The sequence below is a fragment of the Labrus mixtus genome, chromosome 1, assembly GCF_963584025.1.
Source record: "Labrus mixtus chromosome 1, fLabMix1.1, whole genome shotgun sequence".
Classification (NCBI taxonomy): Eukaryota; Metazoa; Chordata; class Actinopteri; order Labriformes; family Labridae; genus Labrus; species Labrus mixtus.
Genome location: NC_083612.1, coordinates 28,052,541 through 28,078,043, shown reverse-complemented (window position 1 = coordinate 28,078,043; position 25,503 = coordinate 28,052,541). Strand labels below are relative to the sequence as shown.

General features: G+C 38.6%; 1 protein-coding gene across 4 annotated transcripts; it reads left to right on the top strand.

Annotated features, from left to right (window-relative positions):
• Nucleotides 1-293: 293 nt before the first annotated feature.
• lpin1a (lipin 1a) lies at nt 294-25,176 on the top strand. Of its 4 annotated transcripts, none has more exons than XM_061041035.1 (23): nt 294-751; nt 9,665-9,865; nt 10,285-10,380; nt 13,185-13,281; nt 13,385-13,607; nt 14,449-14,523; nt 14,768-14,860; nt 15,125-15,239; nt 15,935-16,190; nt 16,295-16,447; nt 16,865-16,958; nt 17,295-17,494; nt 17,643-17,736; nt 18,131-18,200; nt 19,736-19,828; nt 19,947-20,005; nt 20,112-20,250; nt 20,635-20,783; nt 20,953-21,039; nt 21,213-21,365; nt 21,575-21,689; nt 21,864-21,967; nt 22,110-25,176. In XM_061041035.1, exons 1-23 carry the CDS (start codon nt 662-664, stop codon nt 22,252-22,254), a joined length of 2,901 nt encoding a protein of 966 aa, XP_060897018.1. In that variant the 5' UTR covers nt 294-661; the 3' UTR covers nt 22,255-25,176. The 4 variants fall into 4 exon arrangements, with proteins under 4 accessions (XP_060897018.1, XP_060897019.1, XP_060897020.1 ...); XM_061041037.1 differs by lacking the exon at nt 294-751 and adding an exon at nt 6,546-6,739; XM_061041036.1 differs by lacking the exon at nt 14,768-14,860.
• Nucleotides 25,177-25,503: the final 327 nt, after the last annotated feature.

Genomic DNA, 25,503 nt, shown 5'->3' with positions numbered 1-25,503 from the left:
TTGTGGGTTACATACAACTTTTTTTTCTTTTTACTTTTTTTCCCAACAATCTGCCAGAAAAACATATAGGTCATTCAAAATGTTACAGCGTGTTGAAAGTAATTAATTTGCATAAAGAATGTATGTGTCCTGTGTGTGTGTATGTGTGTTTATGGGTGTGTGTGTGGGGGGACTGCAGTTTCAAGCAGTGGGTACAGTTCAGCCACTCTGGACCCTCTCAGATTTCCTCTAAGAAGTCCATTCCCAGAACGTGATAAATTTAGTTTAAACCGTTCACTCAAACAGTCTCACTGATTGAAGAGTCAAAGGACTCAACCAGAACCACCAAGAGCATTCACACCATCTTGAACAGATGCTTATTCAAAGTAGTAGTGTACACTCTCAGAGTTAGGCACAGTGCATTTAACAAGAAAAGATCTCAAACTGTGTTGAACTAAAATATCAAGATTTGAGAGAAAGCTGACCAGGAAAGAAGTGACAGGAACAGATTTTTGACATCCACCTCGAGTACTGACCACCTCCTGTTTCAGTCTTGACTGCTGCAACTTTTTTTTTTAAATATATCTACTTGGACAAGTAAGAAGGACCCCCACAGATTATCCTGCAATGTTCTGAAACTTTTCACAACAAGAGTCTGCTCAGCAGCTCAGGATTGTGAACAATGCGACATGAAGCGACCCACGTGGAGGATGGAGAGCAAGACTTCAGCAGCCACGGTGAAGATGACAGTCCCAATTACAGCTGGTCCTTGGTAACAATTTTTTCAGTTTTTTTGCCATTTGTTTTTTTAAATATAAGCAAATAAGAAAAAGTTGCTCTCAATTTCCAGAAAAAAACTAGGAAGACTTCTTTAAATGTCTTTTGTCTTAGCGACAGTCAAAATCCAAAGAGAATAAGTCAGTCTTTAAAGCAGCAGTTATTCACAGTAGAGAAGCTGACCAGTGGGTCTCTTTGCTTGTAAGTTTATGAAATTCTCAATACTTTGCATTTAGCTTTTTGTCTGTTGTAAACATCCAGGACAAACTTCTCATTCCTGGTCTTTATCGTTAAGCTACATAGAAAGTAGACCAGTGGGTCCAACATTAACATTTAACTTTTGAATTAAACAAGTTAAAACAAGAATGAAAACAAAACAAAAAAACAGTTTTAGGTACACAAAAGATTTATATTTAGGAAGTGTTGCTATTATCAATTAACAGAATCATGGGAGATGAAGTGAGGCGTGAGGAAAGAGGGACCACTTGACCAGTCAGAAGAGAGCTTGTGTCTTTAAAAACACAATGATCAGCTAACTTGCTCATCCTGTGTCCTTTTGTTGTATCATGCACCCGTTATCAGTGTTGATGCAGGTTTCTGCAGTCAGAGCATGTGAGCTTTAGTCTGTTAGTGTGCAGTGCAACCATGTGCTCTATCAACAGCTCATATCGCCACGCATGACCTCAAGCCCACTCAGGTACTTATAAAGGCATATTACACCACAGTCAGTGCACCTATTACATAATAGTCCCACCATGCAGAGGCCTGTGAGTGGCTCTGTGGGCTCAGGCAGCACCTCCACATTCCCTCTTCCTCCTTTAGATCATATCGGACTGAAGTTTATCTTTAGCTGAGGTTCAGTAGACATTATTTGTCTTGCTGTTTACTCTCTGCGAATGTTGGTGTGTATGCTCCTTTTCATATTCAGATCTTTAAAGCATTTATAGTTCTGATTTTCTCCTATTCAATATATTTACCTAAGATCCTCTAAACACACATTGTGATGTTCATAAATCATGCTTCATCCTTTATGCTGCCATCAAGAACTTTATCTATTAAGGGACGAAATACCAGAGTACAAAAAGTCCCCATGTCCAGTCTTCAAATGTAAAATTGTTAAAAGACATTTGAACAGAATGCGTTAAAAGAATCAAGTTTGTATCAATACAAACATGCATAGTTTGGAAGCCTTTCTGGTTCACAGCCTCTGATTAAATGCCACCCTATCCTGAAAATTCCAGTCTGTTGTATCTTGCAAAAAATTACCCCTATAGGCAATATGCATTGCATGCACAAAAAGAGTACTAATTTATGATGCTAATAAACCTTGGAATCTGACAGCGACTGCTCATTATGTAAGAGAGGCTTTGCTAGTTCTGCCCTCTCCTGTAATTCGGCCTGTGGTCGCACTGACTGCATTCTCTGAAGGTGAATTTGTTGGTTTGGTTTGTCCAGTTGGAACACTTGGGGTTTAGTGGTAGCAGTAAGAAAATCTATTATTGGTCATACCTGGTCCTTGGAAGCAAACTAATCAGTTTTCTAAAGCCAAGCAGCATGTCTGCTATAGGACACAGGGGCGGGTTGAACAATTCAGTTCAGGCAACCCTCTGATTGGCTCGTGAAGACCATCCCCCCAAAACACCCCTGTCGCCGTGGTGATGAAATGAATGTATTCTTGACCTCAGAGAGAGTTCCTGGGAGAGATCAGGCTTTCCCTGTCGCTGCAAATCACATCTTCCTTCCTCTCTCTCTCTCTCTCTCTCTCTCTCTCTCTCTCTCCTCACGTGTTTGCTATAAAGCAACACCTCAGGCTGATAGTTGGAGAGATAGAGAGCAGTTTACAGCCAGCACATACACACACAATCTCACAAACCGTAAACACACACACACATACACACACACACACATATATATTGTACACATACTGCTCATGCATGCAGAGAGCAAACATTAACACACCCACATAAACAAACAGAGCACATGGTCACATGTACTGCAGTGAATGACATTCCTGAAATTACACACAACTTAAGCCTGTGTTTACAGTTTCATTTTCTTCACACTTGAACATGCTTCTGTTAAATTTAATGATAACGCTGTTAAATCCAACAGAGAATAAATAGTTTGAAATTTGAGGAACAGTCCTTTAGGCTTTCATGCCAAAAGAAACAAGAGAAAATTTACTCCGCTGTCTGTTTGTTTTCTAGCTACGGCATGTTAGCTTAACTTAGCCTAAATACTAGAACGAGGGAAACAGTTTCCCTTACTTAAATTGTTAACAGGTGAGCTTTAGAAGCATTGGTAGGTAGACTTTGTTACTTTTGGAAAGGGCAAGAGTGCTGTTTTATTTTTACTCTTAATGCTAAGCTAACTGTTTGCTTAGCTTAGCTTCATTTTAACTTCAACATACATATTACAGTAGTATCGATCTCTGAAAATAAAATCAAATATATTTCAGTTTCTGAAAATAAAAAGTGAAGAGTAAAAGCCTTTTTTTTAAGAATTGAGGATAAATATAATATGTGATTTACTTTAAATATATTACCATATTTCATTGTAACTGTAAAGATAAACCAAAGCCTGAGTAAATCCACTTAATCAAACAATCTTCCTGCACAGTGGAGTAAATAAACCAGTTCTTCTCCTCTGTTGCCCTTCAAACTTAAACGAACGTTATTATTCTGCACACTCCCTCGCCTACTTTTCAATCTCCATATTCTCTCTGTCTGTCACTCCCCTCTCCCTCTCCCTTACCTCCCCCCTCCCCTCGTTGGCTTCTTGTTGCTCCCTGATGAATGACTCAGTTCTTGGAAGTCCCAACACGTGTTTCTCTGTTCCCTGTCCCGCTGCCTAGTGCTGATAGTGTGTCTGAGAGTGTGTGTTTCTATCAGAAACTATGAGGAAGTGAGTAATCACATGGTACTGAGTTACACAGCACAATTATGTGCACATGCTGATTAACAGCAGAATGACTGACATGTTTTGGTGGAAGTGTTGTGCATACAAACACAAAAAAACACATTCTCTCGCTCTCTGTATGCTAATATTCCTTGAGAGACGCCTTTTCTACTCCTCTTTCGTTGCTCACAGGTTGAGAAAACCTAATTTACACTCTGTGGGTCCCAGAGTTGTATCACAACTTTCTAAAAAAGCAGCAACAGTTGGATATGAGTGTGACTCGGAGGTCCAGTTCTTAGAAACATTGAGTAACAACAAAAGCCATGAGACCCTGGTCAGGGGAGACTCTGCGGGGAGGCAACTTTTGTGTTTGATTCTTTAAAGTGGGAACTCTGTGTCCAGACTTGACTCTGAGGTCAGCCAATATCTCCTTATATAACCTTACTATAATCTGATTACAGACGTAAGGGACACACTGCAGTTAGGAAAAACAATCAAATTGGTATCATCATTTTCTGCCATGGTCAGCCGCAATTCTTTCGTTTCTTAAATTAGGAAAATGCCTTTTTTTTCTTTGCTTGTAACTGTTATGTTATTCTCATCCTGAGGATAATTTGATAAGTAGCCTTGCATTTGATCTATAAATAGAAGTAGGCTATCAGTAGAAAAAAATAACATACTTCTTGAAACATTCTTTATAGCAAATATGTATTTGAACATTTACACATTTCATCGAGCAGCTGTCAGCATCTGGAAGTGTTAGGCCTGAAATGCCATTACTGTTTTTATTCAACTTTACAATCAAAAGCAAGCAGCTAGCTTAAATGATTGTATGGTAACCTCAGGATCAAGAAAATACTCTTAACACTCACTGCTTCTGTGCAATGCCATACTGATGTACACATTATACTACAGTTACTAATTGGTGAGCTTCAGAGGTAGTCGTATGCAGATTTGGGTATTTACAGACAAATACAAAACAATACAAAGCAAGCTGTTCATACCTGCTTGCAGTCATCATGCTAACCTTAGCTAGCTTCCATTAGCAATACAGACACAATAATGGCATTAATCTTCTCATGCAACACTTTGCAAAGGGAACATTTTTCGCTATTATCTTAATGTGCAGCTGAAATAACTGTGCTTTCCTGGCTGCTCATGCTTATCTGTAGATGACCTGAACTTCCTAAAAGCCTGCATTATGACACAGAGATCAGTTAGGGTTGCAGTTTAATGGTTTTCAACATCAGAACAGTTCAATGTGACAGTTTTACATTGCTGTGGTTTGTATAATATTAAGTAGGTCCTTTTGAAATCAAAATGCACCAAAGAAAATGAATACACTGACAATGTCTTGGTCTGGCATTGAGTGTCAGAGCAGGTGGGTAGATTTACATTCTGAAAACTGAGAAGCATGGCACAAATGCAGAGGCCTTCGAGCCTCCTGAATGTCACTGCTATTCCTGTCTGCTCAGCTCCATATTACACATGTATTTCTTAGGAATATGAAGCTGTTTACTCGTGCTCTTCTGTCATGCAGGAGAAATATATGCCAAAACCTTTGCTGTTGTGTATTCAGTTGTGTTAAATCGCCAACATCAAGTGAATTTATCCATTCAAGTAATTACTTTTGTTGGTTTCCACACATTATGGACAATAACATGCATCCCTTACACAATCTCGTGTGTGAACAAAAGAGTGTTTTTAGTGGGAGGCTACGGCAGCTAAGCTGCAAAAAGGACAGATTTAAAAATACTTTTTTACCTACTGCAATTACACTTTATAACGACTCCCCTTTAAGTAAGGACAGAAGACATTTAAACTTTTAAACTTTAGCCTGAGTTGCATATATCATATATCAAACTGTATTGTGGGCTCATGTTTTTTTGTATGGGTGGGATATGTATGTATATATGTGTTGTGTTGTGTGTTTGTATGTATGCTGGCTGCTGGAACACCTACATTTCCCTGCTGGGATGAATAAAGTATATCTTATCTTATCTTATTATTTTTTTACTCATACAATGACAACAGATAGGAAGACATTTTCAGACCATTCACATTTATTGGAATGTGATGATTTAATTAAAACTTCTCAGTAAAACACTTCAGTAAACCTCAATCACAGGCAAATTTCCTACTGGGAAAATAAAGTGAATCTTATCTTATCTTTAAATGAAACATCAGAGAAGCTGTTTAACCTGCAGCTATATACCTGCATCATACATAAATAAATCCAGAGCCACTTTTACTAAACATGACCTATATAATCCTCGAAAGATTACAAGTCGATCATAAAAACTTTAGTGTGAAAAGTCTCAAGTTGTTTAGGGAAGTCAAAGTTTTTAAACAAGCAGTTAAAGCATTGTATCATTACTGCTTATACCATTTAAAACATTCATTTAAATCAATATATTTTTAATATTCAAATTTGGTCAAGATGCCCTGCAGCTCATATTCCCCCCGCAAGGTCAGAGGTTGAATAGTCAATTTTAAGGTGTTGTTCTGATAAGTTTAAACTTAATCAAAAAAGAAGATAAGTTTAATTCTTGTGAGCATAAACAGAGAAGACATTACATGCAGCCAAAAGTGTTCACTGTGGGGTCCATGTATGATTTAAAAAGCTACTATAGAAGACTTTATAATAGGCTATAGTAGGCTAATTAGGCTATTTGATAGAGCCATTAATTACCATACACATCATTACAAAAGGCTTTAGAAAACAAAGGCCAAACCTAGGTCGAAGTGATAGTAAAACCATGGAGCAACGAAAGTACAATCATAAACAAAACTCACTTTAAGTGGGAAGATTTCAGTCAGCAGTGTGACGTCAGCGCTGACTCAGCCAATCGGGTGTCTCTCCCCCTGCAGTCCGGTGGTGGTGGGAGGAATAATTCAACCGCGGTTTAAATAACGAAGCACCCTTCAGAAGATTCAAGATCAGATGTAAGGAATCTACCGACAATGTCTGAATTGAGGATTTGACACGTAGAGGACTTAACTGTACACAGGACGGTTGGTGTGTGAAAACAAAAAATTGGATGGCGGAAAAATCCCGGAGGGAAAAGCGAAATCAATAAATAATGTAAGTAGGAATGCTGGATTGTGCAGGGACCTACTGTTGGCTAAATATAACAGATCCCAACATAGCCTACTGCAACATTCAATTAATATCATCTTGATATTGAGGCTTCTTCCTTCACGCTTGTTGTTGCGTGTTGTGATTTGCGGCTGTTTGAATGAAGGCAGAGCTGCGGTGCACACTGCAGAGCCTCACCCCGTGTGCAGATGTTTACACACAGGCCACACAGAATACTACGAGCAAATCAACAACCTCACATTGTTTTTATTTCACATTACCTTTCGTATTTATTAAGTCCTATTTCCTACCCAGCATTGACATAGATTTAGATGTTTCTCATTTATAAATACTATGGTAATAGACTATAGCCTATTAAAAATATAGTTTTAATGTTAATCAGAATGAGATAGGCTACTGAAAATGAGATATGTCCTTGTAACCATACAGCTGTATCGGTCAATAATCACAGAGTGTCAGACTGCTGCTTTTGTCACATGAAGTTTAATTGGATAATCCTTCACATCATCATCTGTCTAGTCTGTTAATCCCTCAATCTGTCCCTCACCTCTGTCTGCCTCTCTGTTTGTATCTTCGGGTCTCACTTTATGTGCTGCACTGAGAATTAAATTGAAGGTTTATTTTCACCGAGTTTTACTAAAGAAGCATCTGTGGAATTTGCTGGTTCTCGCCATAGACTCCAGGATTTACACTTGACTCTGGCTCAGTGTTGTTGACAATGAAACAGCATTTTTTTTTTTTTAAGAATAAGGGTCCTTTAACATCATCGTGTTGTTTATTTAGCTATCATTTGCAGCATTGGCGTTGAATGACAATGAATGACCCAGAGTCGACCCAGGATTCAGGGTCGGTTATATTACATAATGGAGACATTGTGATTGGCTGTTAAACTGAAGTTTCTCAGAAGAGTGGGCAAGGCTTTGTGTGTGCATGAAATGGTCCTCTCTGTTTGCACGTGGTCTGTGTTGACAATGCAGGCAGGTCAGTAATAAGTGGAGAATGAGTGCATGAGCATGAGTTTGTTTGTGAGAAGAAAAAAACAGTAGGTAAGTTAAACTAAAGGGTCAAATAATGATGTAGGTATTGTCAAATTTCACATCTTTGGTTAGTTAGCAGTCAACTCAGAGGTTAAAATGCAATTTCAACCAAATGACATTAATATGTTCTAACATCAGCAGTGTTCAGTTAGACAGAACTTTTTATATCCTTTCACTCAGGTTTTGAGGTGTCTTGGTTTCCACAAGTCAAATACTCTTTCACTTGAAACAATGTCATTTAAAACACTCTGCTATGTTGTAATTAAAAATATAGGAGTTTGTCCTCAGCAAAGTTTTATCAATTTGATGTATGACTTTACTTAGAAAACCAGTATATTGTCGTTTGACTGATTGACTTGTAAAAGAAAGTCCAATGTATCAGGCACCACTGTTAGTTTAATGCACATGTGACATTTGTGTAAACATGATTTAAGCAGTGGTATCAGGTGGGCAGTCTGGACACAATGACACTGTTGTTGTTGTTGGTGTTGTTGTTGCGTACTGTGTTGGTGTAGATGGCCTGTTAGAACAAGTCTCACATGGGTGTGATGCCGGGTCTTTAGAGCGGAGGCACCTGAATCCTTGATTCATCATCTTCTACTTTAGAGGTTCCCTGCCAAAAAATGAAGCCATCTGTTTGGCAGGCTGTGTGTGTGTGTGTGTGTGTGTGTGTGTGTGTGTGTGTGTGTGTGTGTGTGTGTGTGTGTGTGTGTATGTGTGTGTGTGTGTGTGTGTGTGTGTGTGTGTGTGTGTATGTGTGTGTGTGTGTGTGTGTGTGTGTGTGTGTGTGTGTGTGTGTGTGTGTGTGTATGTGTGCATGTGTGTGTACCAATATCTGAGTCAGCCAAAAACAGGTGGAGATGTTATAGGACATTTTGTGTCGCAGACAGGGCAGTAGTCTCTCATATTTCGTGTTTCCTGTTATCTGCGTCCTTGATATCTTTTGTCTCATCATCAGTTTCTCCCCTGATATTCTGTTCTTTCCCTTACCTTTGAATGGGTTTCAATCCTAGTGCAAGACAAATTCCAAATCCCCTCTCTATTGTCAAATCCAGTAGTTTGTAAAGTATATTATCACACATGTTTGGTGTTTTAGGGCACATAGAGAGAAAGATGGAGTACCTGTGTACCACATACTCTGACTGATGCTGCAGTTGCTTCAATGAGAAAGGCATCTCTAGGGGCTCTGAGGCCAGTAGCCTTCTCATATAGTCTATGTTATTTTATTTGCATAAAACCATTAAATATCAACTATTCTTTATCAAGAAGTTGTTATGAATTCATTTTCCCATTCTCTCTCTCTGCCCATGGAATCAAATCACCATCATGCACATCAGTAAATGTTTAGAGGCTGTTTGTATCAGAGAGACTGGCAGAGCATCACATTATTACTCTCATCTCTACTCCTAAGGGATGGATTTGCTGGATTTACAAAGGGGAAAAATCACCTTTGGGTATCTCATTTGATTTTTGATATCTTCATACAACATAAGCAACAAAACTAACTGATTAACAGCCATAAACACACCCAATGCTCAGCACACCTCATACTCAGAGAAGATCTAAAAGTGGCACTTTTATGATTTAAAAAACCTGCTTGTTGTCTGAGATGGCAAAGCTGTGGGCACCTATTGATTTCAGTGAATTGATATTGTGGTTTAAAAATGAAAGAAAGATAGCATGGCCTTGCTTTTAAACAAACTGTCTCATTTGTAAGTAGGTAGGTGCATCAAATGTGATTTTCCTCCTTGTGTGTGATGTTCTGTACATATCCTACTAGAAAAAAAGAAAAAGAACAAAAAACAAAAAGTTAAATGTTTAGGAGTAAGTAATAAACAACTCTGTCCCCCTCTCCTCTCCTGTGTGTTTCCAGTTACAGACCATGAACTATGTGGGTCAGCTGGCGGGTCAGGTGTTTGTGCAGGTCAAGGAGCTGTACAGGGGACTCAACCCTGCAACACTGTCTGGATGTATAGATGTCATTGTGGTACGGCAGCCCGATGGCTCCCTGCAGTGCTCCCCCTTCCACGTCCGCTTTGGCAAGATGGGTGTCCTGCGGTCCCGTGAGAAAGTGGTGAGATTATAGGGTGTCACAGTCTCCATACATTCACTCTTTTTATTGCTCTATAATCCCTGTCATGAGTTTTTGTATGGAGGTGATTTGACAGTTTAGAGACTGCTGCTCACTGACAACAGCAGAAAACCAAAGGCAAAGTAATGATGAAGTGAGATGATGCTAGAAATCATTGATAGTAGAAGTGGAAAGAGTAGCTGTTCAAAAATGTTAAAAAAGAGACTTTGACAAGTGAAAAATCTGCATTCAAATTTTTTATATATTTTTTCCCCTTTGAGGTTAAATTTCAACACAAAATGACACCCAAAAATACTTTTACAGACATTCCTGCCCACAATTTATTTTAAATCCGTATGTTTATATTTGTTGAAGGAAAATCCATGTTTAACATGTTAAAGACTCTGAATTGTGTGCTTCAGGTGGACATAGAGATTAATGGAGAGCCGGTGAGTTTGCACATGAAGCTTGGGGAAAATGGTGAAGCCTTCTTCGTTGAAGAGACTGAGAACACTCTGGTGAGTAATGAGTCATGACTCTGATTTTGTGAACACTCGCAAATATAGGACAGAACTTACACGAAGGTCATGCAGGACCGATGAATCCTCATGTCAGCGAGTGCTTGATGTGTGCACATTTCATTTTTGCCATCTTGAATCGTTCTAAAAGAGTTCACCAGTCTCAAATATGTGTCGTTATAATAGTTTTCATGCTGAGACAAGCCCAGAGGATACAGAAACGTGCCCCTCTTCAACTGTAGTCTAAAATGCAACATGAGACTAACACGATCAAGTTCTGCTGAACAGCTGCTGGAGGAGCCTGCTGTAAAATCTTTTTACAGTTAATTGGCTGTTATTACAGTACAGTAACAGTGTGACGCTTGGCAACATTCAAAAACATGGTGATCCTAAAAAAACAACCTTTTCTATAAAGTCAATTAGTCTACATTCAAGTTATAGACAAGTAATGTCAGACAGATAGCATCAGATATTTGTTTGTAAATTAGATGTTATTATTTAAGTCTGACGTTAATTTGAGAAGATGACATTTGAAACAGAAAATTCAGTTTGAAAGATCATAAAAGTAAATATAGGCTGGAGATTACAACTCTGTAGTAGTAAAAATGACTCGTACTACGAACAGATCCAACAACACTTAAATATTTCCCAGAGTCTGTATGCTTAGACTATATGTATGCATTTGCTGTAACACAAGGCACTCTAAGGCAAGTATCTTTCATGTGATTTTTTTTTAGTTCTTTGAGATGTGCATCCAGCAAACTGCAGAACAGAAAAGAAAAAAAAAGGACATCATTTAGGCAAATTTTGCCCAGTGAATGAAACTCCAAAAAATGAAGTGCAGAGAGGCGGTATGATTAATCCCACGGCTTTATTCTGGAGTCTTATTGTGACACTGTCATGTCAATGTAAATAGTACTTTAGTTATGTATGAGCTGATAGGATTTGGAATAAACTACTTCATACCATTCAATCTGCTCCTGTAGAAGCTATATTCCAAATGTGAATAGTCATTTGCTGTTTAAAAAAGTATGGAAGTCCTGCTTAAAGATCTTGTAATACTGGATCATGTCACATGGAAGTTGTTCAGCACAAAGGCAAAGAGCAGAAAATGATCTGACCTGGGAACATTTCCTGTTGTTTTGACTACAGATTCTGAAAAGTGATAGCTATGATTTCATGGGAAGTTAGAGGAGCGATAGAGGGGGACGAGGGAAGTTTGCTTAGAAGAACAGCAAGAATGAGTGGCAGATGGTTTAAGAGTTGATTTTGTTTCCAAGTCAGGAATTAAGAGGGAATATCCTAATTTTACTCATTCTAATTCCTAATCTGAAGGATTACATTGGGCTATTTTTTGTTTCATTATTCAACCTCTGTCTTCCTCAGTTTTGGGAACCTTTTCATATCAAAAACTTGCCTGTCCTCTTTAGAGCAGATCCTAAAACAATATGTTTATGGGAATAAATAATTCGGAAAGGCTTAATCAAGTTCAAACAAAAACTCAGAGAATTTTATTCTGATTCTGTTTGACTCAGGACTGTCACAGTTTTTATGCCTTGTTTCAAATCCTCTCCTTGACCTAACTGTTCCTCTGCAGAGTGGAAGACCACCACGGGGCTATTTATAGCTCTACCAAATTCATCTTCATCTACAGTCTGTCGCACACAGGCTGCAAACAGAAATTGGCTGGCACTGTGTGCTGCCTGTACAGACATGAACATAGAAAGATGGTCACACAGACGTACATAGACAGATAGACAAAAAGCTAGACACTTAGTTTACAGCAGTGAAGCCCAGCGTGGGTTCCTCACAAATAAACACATAAAACGATGAGGATTGACATACAGTGGTCTGTTTAGTTTGAAGATTGTTTCTCTTCCCTAAGTGTTTTTCTTTTATGCCACACTGATGTGATTGTAGAAAAAGATTAACAACAACATCAGTATTTGGCACTGAGCCAGGTCTTCTGTGCCTCTCTTCGCCTTTTTTTATCTCCTGCACTGTTCTCATGGCTGTAAGGTTAAATATGAGGATTGGTTGGGACTTGCTTGGAGGGATATAATATGCAAATGCAACATTGAGGAATTGACAAAGCAGAAAATAACCTGCAGGCCATAAAGGAACAGGAATTTCTGAAGTGTGGTTAGATAAAAAACAAACATGGTGTAATTCATTTTAATATGGTTATGATGAAGTGCTTTCTAAGAAGAAAAAAAACAACAACATAAGATTCCTGGTTTATCTAATCTTTTGCTAAAAATAATTTTCAGTTTAGGTTTTAGCTGTGAGTAGATGAGCAGTGACCTGCCAGTGTGACCTCTGTCCCCTTCTCTACCTATAAAATGAATGGGGCTGTGTTGGATTGTGTAAGGACATGTGTAGTGCATGTGTCAGCGTGTACTGTTAAAATCATCTCTTCTTCTTCATCTTTCTGTCTCTGTGTGTTTCTCTCTGCAATATTTCTCCTTCTGAGTCTTTATACAGAGACGGACAGGCTGATCTGTGTGATTTTGCTAATCTGATTTCAAACATAAATTCTCACCAGATTAAACACACACACGCACACGCACACACACACACACACACACACACACACACACACACACACACACACACACACACACACACACACACACACACACACACACACACACACACACACAGTTTAGTTGGAAGTTAATGACAGATTTTGAACGTTCGTTTTTGTAATTGCACTCTTGACATCATTGAAAATTATTTTTCGAAGTTACAGTGAATACAAGTTGAGGACCTCACATGATCATGCCATGTTCCTCCACTGACAGGAAGTAGTTCCGTCCTACCTCGCCACCTCTCCCATCATGTCCATCGGGGAGCAGTTAATGGAGTCCCAGCTGGGCCGGGGCAGTGCTCGTCACCATGGTAGGACCTGTTGTTAAAATGTATTTTGGAAATGTTGTGTGTGTACTTTTTTCTTTTTTTCTTTGAACAAACTGTTGTCATACTATTCTCTCTCATCACATAGACACAATCCCATGCAGCTCACTCCCTGTCCTGAACCTGGGACCACAGCAAAGTGACAGTGGCATTTCCAAGAAGAGGAGGAGGAGGAGGAGGAAGGCACGGCAAGATGCAGGAGGCGGAGGAGGAGGGAGACGAGAGGAGAGCGGAGAAGAGTTCTCAGATGAAGAAGACATGTTTACTATCGACTTGAGCTCAGATGAGGAGAAAGAGGGGGACGGCAGCAGGTGTGTGCCAGATTGATTGTTTAATTTTGTGTATCAGATTGGAATTAGATTTTTGCTTTCAGAAGTGACGGAATAAGTAAAAATACCTGAGTAAATATTGGTTCTGCAAAATTAATTTCCCTCCCACTAGCCTCACTTGTACCATCTTTTGCCCCAAGTATCAAACATTAGGATACCAACTTGCTGAATGTAATGTTAACATGCTGAACACTGTATATATTGTATGTAGCATCCACTTTGAGATCATGTCAGCATGTCTACTTAGAAAGCCCCGAACACCATCACCGAGCATCTAGCATGGCTATAGATGAAATTTGTTCTGTTTTTTTTTTGCTTTGGTTTTAATATGGTAAGGATTAGGCTTGTAGAGTTCAGGAAATCATTCAATCGAGTTCTTTAAAAGCAAATCTGTTTTTGGGACACTCTCCAGGGATATGTCCTGTTCCCACAGTGTTCCCTCACTTTAAAAATAATAGCTCACAGTGCATCCTTACTGCAGGAGTTCAGAGCCTCCTTTAGGAAGTATGCCCACAAGGCCGAGTGGGAAAATTCCTTAAACCCTGAAAGACAGGGAAGAATGTGTGTCTGCCTTAGGTCAAGCTACTGTGCTTATTTACAGGCTGGTTATGACGTGTGGTTACAGTCAAACAGGCTGCAAAGGTCTCGTAAGGGTTTTTTCAACGTAAGGTGGAGGTCAACAGACTGTCATTGGTTTATTTAAAGCACTTTTTATGAGAATGAATAAATCACCTACAGAGACTTAATATGGTGTGTGCACACAGTTTGAGAAATAATTAGTCTGTGTTCATGACTCTTTTTCTTGCATGTGTGTGTTTAACAGACCTGTATTTGGGGATCAGGGGTCCACAGCCAACCCTCACGCCCGCCCCAGCACTGATTGGATCCGTTCACAGAGGTATTATTTTGATATAGAGATAAATCTGCTATGATGAACTAGTTTTCTACTTCTTGAAATGTCTTGTAAACTCTTCTTATCCTCCATTCAGTTCTGTTTTATTCTGTTCAAATTGTGCTTTGCATTTTAATACATTTTCTGTGCTTATGATGACTAGATAATAATCACAGTCACCGAGTCTCTCTATTTGCCTCTCCACCCCTCCTGCTTAATGTCTTGTCTGTGTCTTTTTCTCTTCCTGTAGTAAAGGCATTCAGGAGACTCTCTCCATCCCTCCACAGTGTGGTCTGTCCTTCTCTTGTCCTCAGCAGACCTCTCACTTCTCTTCCCCTGTTAGGTATTACCTTCAATTTGAGCATCTCTGAATCACTGAAAAATGCAACTATTTGAAGGAGTCAGTCGCAACATCTGAAATGATTAGAATGTTTTTATTGTGATTTCTGCTCCATGCTTTTAGACTTCATGTTGTTGTTAAGCCTTTTCTCATGTTCTTATTCCAGTACGTTCAAGTGTATTGTAGATATGTAAGACTAATCTGTGGTATTTGGGTGTTGAATATGGATTACTAACTTATCTAAATTAAGATTCTGTCACATCCCAGCATTCCTGATGAGTCACGGTCATCAACTCCGAAGAGCGACTCAGAGCTAAACAATCAGAACAAAGATAACCCTGAGATGCTTTGGACTTGGGGGGAACTGCCACAGGCTGCCCAGGTAGGTTATAAACATAAACGTGTCACATGTTGTTTAAGTTCAACAAATATATGTAGAAGTATTTGAATACTATTGTAGCAGAAGCAGGGACATGCATTCTTTCAGAGTAAGATGAGAAGATCAGTACAATGTTTATGACTGTATATTGAATATAGAGCTACCACTAGGTTGCTGTTCCCTTAGTTTAATTTGTAGATTCAAATCAGCATGACTTTGTCTTATAGTAAAACATTCTGGCACCACCTATAAAGCTAATAGTTCAAAAGATTATTATTCAATTAGCTTGTGCCAATGACCAACAGACACACAAGAGGGGGCGTGTTCCCAATCAGATAATAGTCAAGCTCATAGCCAACCCAGAATGGAAAATTAGTAATTTTGCACCTTATTTTGCACAGTTTGCAAACAAAGGGGTATAACCTTTATCTTTGTGGGTGTTTATGCTGCTGGTAGATGGATTTGATAAACATTAGATGGAGTTAGGTTTGCTGTTTCCTGCTGTTTAACTGTTTTTATACCAAGCCAGGTGTCCAGCATATAGTACAGACATGATCGTGGTACACAGTTTATTCAAACAAACAAATAAGAGTAGTGGAAATTAGAGTCATATAAAGAAGTGAATGGTTATAAGTGTTTCTGACAACAACACAAAAAACAACTGAAAGATCTAATCTCTGTCTGCTTCTTTTTTACAGCCAGCCTTCCTCACTTCCCATCTAAAGCAGGACCCAGTCACAGCAGTCTCCATCCCGGTGTCTGCCTGCACTCACTTCAGAGCCATTAATGACACTGGACCTCCCTCCCTCAATCTCTATGCTACTGAGTCAGGAGAGACGGCTGCTCACAGTGAGGACAAGGACAATATGACCGGGGACAGGGTCGGAGGAGAGCAAGGTAGTCACATTGAGGACAGATCAACAAATCAACAGCCTTATCAGAGTGGTGACTATAGTAAGTGTAGTATTGCAGAATCCTTGAAGAAAGTCTAAAGTGAACCTCATATGTATCCTATTGACCGATGACTTTGTTTTTATCATAATCTATTTAATCTGTAGGAAGAGCAGTGGAAAGTGTTGGACCATTGTGTGCAGAGATGGAGGCGTTGACAGCCAGTTTAGCATCTCCTAGGATGCTCCTCGATCATCTTGATGAGGGGAGTAACAGAGGAAGCCCCAACAGAAGAACAGATTCACCATCCAAAAAGAAAGGTATCATTGCTTTACCTCAATGTAAAGGCTTTTCTTGAATTAGTTTATGTCTGCCCTGTGATTGTATTTGAATAATGTTCTTTACATTGTGTTTTTTTTCCAACTGGGGTGATTTGCATGTTTGACCACACCCACCATCATAATAAGATCTATGCCTATTAGTGTGTAAATCTATTTTTATATGTGTGGCCCCCATTTTACAAAACTATCACATGACTGGGATCATTTGGTCGAAACATTTTGGTCATTAAAACTTTTTTTGGCAATACGTAAGTGTGCAGGCATGTCCTTCTTTTCTTGCTGCTGTTATTTAAAAGATCTGTACCTGTGTGATGTGCATATATATATATATATATATATATTTATATATGTACATATATAACCACCCTCTATCTGCATGATTTTGTCTCTCTTTAGAAAAGAGAAGCCAACACTTGGGTGCTGATGGCATATACCTGGATGATATAACAGAGCTGGAGCCTGAAGTTGCTGCTCTCTACTTCCCTAAAAGGTTCATTATAGAACATATACACTATATATGCCAAACGTGATTGTGTATGCCTTTACATGAGAGTACAATAGAGGGCTTTCATTGGCTGTAATTTACTGTGTGGTGGCAATCACGGAGGCCCCTCAAAATAATTGAACAGAATTGAAGACACTTTCGTTGTAATATTTTGCCCACACTTTGTTCATGTGGAAATGTTAGATTTTCCTTATTAGCTGCTACTGCTGAGATTATTTGGACATTTTAGACTTTGATGATAATATCGTAAAACTGTCCAACATCATCACAACAGAGGTTCATTTCTGTGATGGGGTCTCTCTCTCTCTCTCTCTCTCTCAGTGATGGAGGCAGCAGCTCCATGAAGATGGACTCAGAGATGATGATGATGGGAGTGCGGAGTGCTAACCAATCCCCACAGTCAGTAGGCAGCAGTGAGATGGACAGTGGTGTAGACAGTTTGTCCGACCAAATGGGGGACATGTCTCATGTTGCTATCTCTTTGTGCGGAGGACTCTCAGACAACAGAGAGATCACAAGAGGTAGGAGCAGGACAGTAACAACAAAGGGACTAATATGATCAAATGAAACAAATTTGAAACACGCATGAGAAATGATGTTTTAATACTACTTTCTGAATCTGTGTGTCACTTCTTTTTTTTTTTTACTTGTGCTTGTTTCATGCAACAGAAGAGTTCCAGGAAAAGGCAATTTCATACCAGCAGTTTTCTGAAAACCCTTCAATGATCGATGACCCTAACCTGGTTGTCAAGATAGGAAACAAGTATGTACTGCCAAACTTTATTCATTATGTTTGATGCACATTTAGAAAAAGTGTAGAAAGTGTTCTCTTACAATAATATTATAATCTAGTTTTTCTTCTACTGCCTGAAAACATGAAGACACAATCTTTTGTTTATAGTTTTTTGGTTTATCTGTATTAAGAATTTTAGCAAATCATCTTCAGATGTATGCTGTGCTATATCTTAAAGGTATATTAACATCTCAGACAGTATTGATATGATCATTTAATCTAACCTGCAGCAGAAAACAAACAAGTGTCCTAGCTGTCATAAGGTCCCTTAAGAATCAAATATCTCAGCTGTGTTGTGTGAGACACTAACCCTAAGTGTGAGGTGTAGAGAAGTGCTTATAGCGCCCTCTGTCATCTATTGTAGGTACTACAACTGGAATACAGCAGCTCCAGTCATGTTGGCCATGCAGGTCTACCAGAAACCTCTGCCGCAGGTAAGACCACCACAGTGATAAACAAAAATATAATCTAATTTGTTGTCAGTTTATTGTAAGGTTTACACATCTGTATGAGCATGTGACTAATACAAATCTTGAATCTTTATGTTTTTTTCCTAACATAAGGGGTGGAAAAGTGCTCTGATTTATTAAAGCTAAAACAGCCAGTGCTAATTGGCAAAATGTCTTCAAAGTACGGAAAGTTAAACAGAGTGGCCCCTCATAGTTTGATGTTATAATGTATCATATAACCAAATAATTATTATCAATGCTATGTGGGCAGCATTTCATAATATCATTTAATAACTTATTTTATGTTTGTATCAAAAATCCCAATCATCAGAAAGTGTATCTGACAGTGTCAGGTAAAAGCAGTAAAATGTACAATTCTTGTCTCTGAAAGAGTAGTCTGTAATATGATACATTTTGTAGTATTGTTGAGATACACTATATCATAAGTCTGTCGTTTTTAAATAATATGTTCAATGCTCAGTATCATTAGAGTCATTTTGTGTGGTGGCACAGCCTTAAATAAAGTAGCAAATTCAAAACAACATTATGATTCAGAAGTGTGTTTCATTGTAGAAATCATAATAGCTTTATCATGATTTGACATGACCTTCATTTGAGTATGTTTTACATATATATTTGTTAGGTGGTGTTTTCTGTCTGTTAGTGTTCTGCTGTACCCCTGCATCACTTTCTCCTGTGCACTCCCAGAAAATGACTGGCTTTGATCTGATGTTTCACTCTGGTTTAGTGTTCATCATGAGAGTCCTCCGAATAGTTCATGAAAATAATAAGATAATGTGTTTAAATATTTAAATACTTGTCATTGATATCCCCCCAAAAAACGGTATACAATAAACATTTTTTTGACAGCATTGTCACTGATGCGCAGTGACAGATATGTTTGTGAAGATGGAGAAACTCTTTGGTCTTAGACCACAGTGAAATATGGCTTTACATCTCTTTTCCTAACACTTTAATAATGTCTTTATCCCCCTCCTTATTGTTTCCTTTACATTTTCTCCTCCCATCATCCATTCCATGTTTGCGTGTACTAAGTGTTGGTGTTTGAGTTATGTGTTTTCTGCTTTTGGCCTCTTCTCATACTGCCTCCCTGGTCTTTTCGGCTCCAACCCTGCCCAGCCTGTATGACATTTTAACGCTTTTCTTGGACATTGCTCACCTGGCATGTCTGTCATTTCGTTGTGGTGTGTCTTTTTTACAAATGTCCCACAGTTTTCATACTACTATCCTGTCTATGTATTCAAAAGGCTCTTCCTTTCAGTTTCTCTTTTTTTATCTTTTGCTCTTTCATATCTTGCCATTGCACTTTCACTTGAGTCCTTGTAATTCAGCGTGGTGTGAATGTGCCCTGTTATGTTTTGCCTTTTGTATTCTTATTTTTCTGTTCATTTCTTACTTTTATACTTGCGTTCCCTACCTCAATTTGATTTGAGTTTATTTCATCAGCTTTGAGTTACATTTCAGTCAGTTTTGAGTTGTATGTGAATGGTTGTCTCCAGGCCTCAGTGGAGAACATCATGAAGGACAAGATGCCAAAGAAAGGAGGACGCTGGTGGTTCTCATGGAGGAGCAGGAACAGCGACTCCAAATCAGTAAGTGCAAAGAAATGCACATTTTTGTTGATTTTTAATTTTAATAAACATTATTATCTTCTTCAATTATAAGTGATGCTCTGTTTATTGACGTGACCCCTAACCTTGTACACAACAGGAATCAGTGGAGGCCGGAGACAGAGAAGAAAGCTCAATCCCCATGCCTTCAGTGAACAGGTAACTTTAGACCAACATCTGCCTTTATTTATATATGTCACAGCCCTTCAATCACATGCCATCATATACTTCTCCTAAACCAAAGTATTTGTCTTTGATTAACCAGAGTGAAAGATGAATCATCCTCAAGTGATGAGGATCACAGATCGTCCAATCAGGCGTCAGGGTCCTGCCTGGCTGATCCCCTCACGAGTTCAAGCAGTGTTTATTATAAGAAGACTCTCCGGCTCACCTCAGAGCAGCTGGTACGTGTATCTACCGTTTTATTCCCCTTAATGGGAATAGAAACGTTTGGAGTATCCAAAGCCCAGTGCCCACATGTTGCACATAAGGTTGCTTATTGCAACATGAATACATTGGGTTCCCTTCGGCCAGACTCAGGCTATATATATGTTCTTAAATAATAATCAACAATAGAAACATGTGGTTTTATGGATTATATTCTCTGTTACTGCAGGAAACACAGAGATAAAAGATGATTGGCAAGATTAAATGTATCTTTATTAAATGCATCTCTGAAAACTATGTATAATGAACTTCATTTTGCTTCATGTTACAAATGTTAGGCTACATTTTGCTACAGTAGAGGAATAGCCCTTAAAATATTGTGTGTGTGGTCGTGTTTGCAGGCCAGTCTGCAGCTAAAGGAGGGTCCTAATGAGGTGGTGTTCAGTGTGACCACGCAGTATCAGGGCACCTGCCGTTGCAATGGCACTATCTATCTTTGGAGCTGGGATGACAAGATTGTGATCTCAGATATAGATGGGACAATCACCAGGTATGACAAAGTCTTCCTTTCACGTCTATAAGCCAGTAGGTGATATTTCCCTGCAACGACAAAGCAGCTCATGATAGAGAGCAGTATATATTTTCACCACTAGGTGTCAGATTTTACCTTCAGTGTAAAGATAAAATCCATATGTACTGACTGTGGGGTGTTCCTCTAGGTCAGACACACTGGGTCACATCCTTCCAACTCTGGGCAAAGACTGGACACACCAGGGTATCGCACGTCTCTACCACAAAGTCAGCCAGTAAGTGCTATTCTGTTCAGGATACAGATGTAAAGCAGCTCTCATAGTCCAAACTTTACATTATTTTGTTTTCTTCATTGTTTGATTTTCTTTTTGAAGTTGGGTCATTATTCTAAACCTTTCTTGTTTAAACCAGTGTGCATGACTAAGTTGAAGCTCTCTTTCTGTCATAGAAATGGATATAAATTCATGTACTGCTCAGCAAGGGCTATAGGCATGGCTGATATGACGCGAGGCTACCTGCACTGGGTCAATGAGAGAGGAACCATGCTGCCAATGGGCCCTGTGCTGCTCAGCCCCAGCAGCCTTTTCTCTGCCTTGCACAGGTCGGACACACAACATGTACTGAAGTGCCTCATTTTAATAATAGGAATTCAAAAACAGTCATCTGACAAATATAATGAATCACATTTTTTATGACATTATTGACCTCTAAACATGTTGATATTTTATTTTGTAAATATTAGAACTATACTTTGAGGGAGCCTGGGAACAGATAGCAAAAGAAAATCATTAAAACTGTGATGTTTTGTAGGGAGGTGATCGAGAAGAAACCAGAGAAGTTCAAGATCCAGTGTCTCACAGACATAAAGAACCTTTTCTACCCGAACACTGAACCTTTCTACGCTGCTTTTGGCAACAGAGCGACGGTGAGACAAACACGCATGTTCTTATTCAGTAACAAATGGCCTTGTACTGTGATATGTGATGTGATAAAGAGTCATTATCTGCATACATTTTGTGAAATAATATCTTCTGTCAGTATTGTCATGATTGTATAATCTTGTTTTTGTTGGTAACGCTGAGTGTGATTGTGATTTCAGGATGTGTATTCCTATAAGGAGGTGGGCGTCCCTCTGAACAGGATTTTCACTGTCAATCCCAAGGGGGAGCTGACCCAGGAGCACGCCAAAACCAACATCTCCTCGTAAGCTTTATTCTGGGTTTCACATGCTTTTGATTGATGTAGTCTGACTCTGGACACAGCTGTATAAAGATGTTTGATTGTCTTAATTCCGCTTTTTGTGCAGTTCAATTCAGTTATCTTTGTTTCTTTGTGTCCCTCTTAGCTTTGGTGGTCTGTGCGAGGTGGTCGATCACGTTTTCCCTGTCCTCCCCCGTGCTTACACCTTTGATCAATGCAACTATTGGAGCGACCAGCTTCCTGATGGCACCAGCCGGGATGAAGATCCACAGCCTCTCAAAACAAGCTGAAGAAAAGCCCATCAGATCCAGCACTAAGGACGCCGCTTTTCTCCACAACACAGTCAGGCACGATGCTGTGGTCAGTGGTTTTGTGATACACTGGTACGCCTGGTGCCCAGATCAAGACTAAATATGCTGATTATTTCATATTTAAAAACTAACACAAGAGATCTGTCAGAAACAGCCATCAAGCCAACATTTACTCTTTACTATGGAGCTTTGGGGCTCATCCAAGGCTCAGAGATGTCGTTTAAGATTAGTTTTTGAGACTACTGAATCAAAGAAAACAAATGTGTTTCAGTGTCTCACATTCACATCACATTTTTTACAGAGAAATCTCAGATGAATCTCAGCAGCAGCTGCTTCAGGGATTTTACTGACACAAACACATAGACACAAGGTATTCCATAAAAAGTACACCACAAGAATAATTTGCCTCGCTTCATGCTTTTCACCTTCCCAAGAGATCTTTCAACCACATCATTTATTTTTTACTTGTGGATAAAAAGCTTGCATACAAAATTCACAAGGAGTGAAAAATCATTTTCATTCTTACACCACTATGACTTTAAGATACTGGTGTACCAATATGGGTTTATACCCACTGTTCACCTGGTACCTTTATTTGTTCAGACATGCCTGTCTTTAAATGATCCACTAACCTACGTTGAGGTTAGCATCAAGAGAAGTTCATGAAAACATCAAGCCTAATAGGTGAATGAACTAAGGAATGATTTACTTAACAAGTCAAAGTCTCATCTCAAATCAGCCTGTTGTTTCATCGTGCATTCTTTATCTTTTTTTCTGTTACAAGCAGTACTTTCAGCTAATAGTAGAGACTCTTGGTTAAGGTGTTAGCAGACACAGGGATGTTTCTGTTGTATTCTTCAGGTACAGCAGATACAGCACAAAACTGTTATAACAGAAGCATCACTTCACATCACATTGCACCTAAACCATTCAGAACTTGCAAAAATAGCACAGAAAATGTATCCAGTCATCCTCTGTGCCCAATGTGTGGGGTCCTCTGACCGTGCTACTGTGAAAAAATGTGACCCTTGCACATTTTCTTACCAGGGTACAGTGACAATACTCAAGGTAAATGCAGTACAATGCAATTAACTTCTATGTTCAGTCTGTTTTTTTTAAATTAACTCCAGTGATATGCGAATGTAGTGTATGAATCACTCAGTGTTTGTTATTTTAATGACTAATGCTCATCAATGCAATAACTGTATAGCTCTTACAGGACATACAGTCATTTCTTTTCTGTTTTGGCATGTGGTGTCCACACAGAGAAATATACTTTTACAGCACTTATCACTTCTGCCTTGGACACTTGCGTGCATACAGACAAAAGAAATCTCTACACAAACAGTTTTAAGGTCGTTGTTTGTATATATATTTTTTTTATCAGTTATCTCATGTTTTTTGTAAATTTAAAATCTACTGTACTGCATTTCTGTGAGATGGAAACCTGTTTATTTTAACCACATGTATCACTTTTAATAGGGAAACCACTATAAATAATAATTCACATCCTGTTTTTTTTTAAACCATATGAAGTCAACTTAAAAAAAAAAAAAAAAACTCTGCTCATCTTCTGAGGGGTTTCCAGTATTTAAAAAAACAATGTTACTGGTGCTCATTCTAATGCACTTAGAGCCATATTATGCTTTCCTTTAAATGTCTTTTTAAACCAGCGGCCTCCTATCTCACTTTGAAGTGGCAGTTCCACAACGTGACCACTAAAGCAGGAGGTAAAGTTGCAGTGATTTAGAGAAGCCAGAGGATGGATTACCTATTATTAACCCTTGCATTTTGTTGAATTCCTTTGAAGCGGTATGTTTGATGACACTTGTAACTCTCGCAACAAACAGACAGTGAACGAACGCACATGTTCATCTAAATGCAAAAGTAGATTATCGTGAGCAACTTTGAATACAAGACTGTTTCAGGAAAAGGAACAAAAACTACAAGAAAAAATGAAACAAACAACATGTTTAAGTAAATCACATGATTTCAATAAGAATGTATGAGAATAATTGAACTCTGATATGAATATATCCCATATTGATCAAATCAGAAAAGCTGAATACTTTAAATGAGCCTTCTGATTGGTTGTGACTGAGTCTGTTCTACTGTTATATACTCTTTGTGCATAGGATAGATATGTCTGAATCTGTTCTGTGATTGACTTTGCCTAAAGGAAAAACAAATCAGGAATCAACCTGATTTACATTTAAAACTATTGATGTGAACAAGCTTTGAGTGAGTCTAATGTAGTGAGGAAAAATACAACGGACGCATGCTGTTGTAATGTGCAGATGCAGATTAATGTGGATGTTATGATCACTGTCCAGTCACTACATCTGTGTAAGGAAGAACCTCCCTTTAACAAAGGAGGAAGAAAAGGAGATTTAAGAAACAATGGCTTCCAAATTTCACATAAAAAGAATAATTTCCCAACATTAGGAGATGAATCTGTCATTCTGACTTCATAGCCTTGGCCTCATTTCTTGGTATTTTAAGTATATCATATAGCACATGTTGGAATATTTCAGTCCAAAAGCACATTTTGATCTGTGTGAAGACAGTACAGAGTTCAAGAAGATCTTTTGAACTATGAAATATGGAAGTCAAAAGTAAGCTGCATTCTCCTTTTAATGAACACCATACTCATCTGATTATTTTGTGTAATCATCTTTTAGATGTTTAGCTCCTAATTCTTTCTATGAAAGATTTATTTAAGCTCTGGACCAGTTATCCAGTCTGTCTGTGGGTTGTCATGGATGTGGAGCCTTCCCTCCCATGTAAAGCAGCAGCCTACAGAGCAGTGTGCAGTGTAAGCTATTATGAACAACATGATGTGAATGAAATTGTACATTGAACACATTTTTCAATAAAATCAAAGATGATTGCTACTTGTTACCTCAGACTCTTCTTCAGCCATTGTTGTTTGTGTCTTGCACCCACCATTTCACACATACATCTGAACAGAAAGAAAATTTAGTCCTATGATTACATTGCTGTCTTCTCATTTTTAATTTGTATTCATGGTCTCATTTTACTCTCTGAGGTTAGGGAAAAGTTTATCACTGCAGAAATAACCAACTCCTAACCATTGGATAACTTAATCCAATTTACTTTTATTGGCATGAAAGAGAGAACTGTATTTTACTGTGTTTTGTACCACAATATTTAAAGCTCCTGTGATTAGTTTTAAGTGACATACAAAAGCAAAACAAGCCTGCTGTA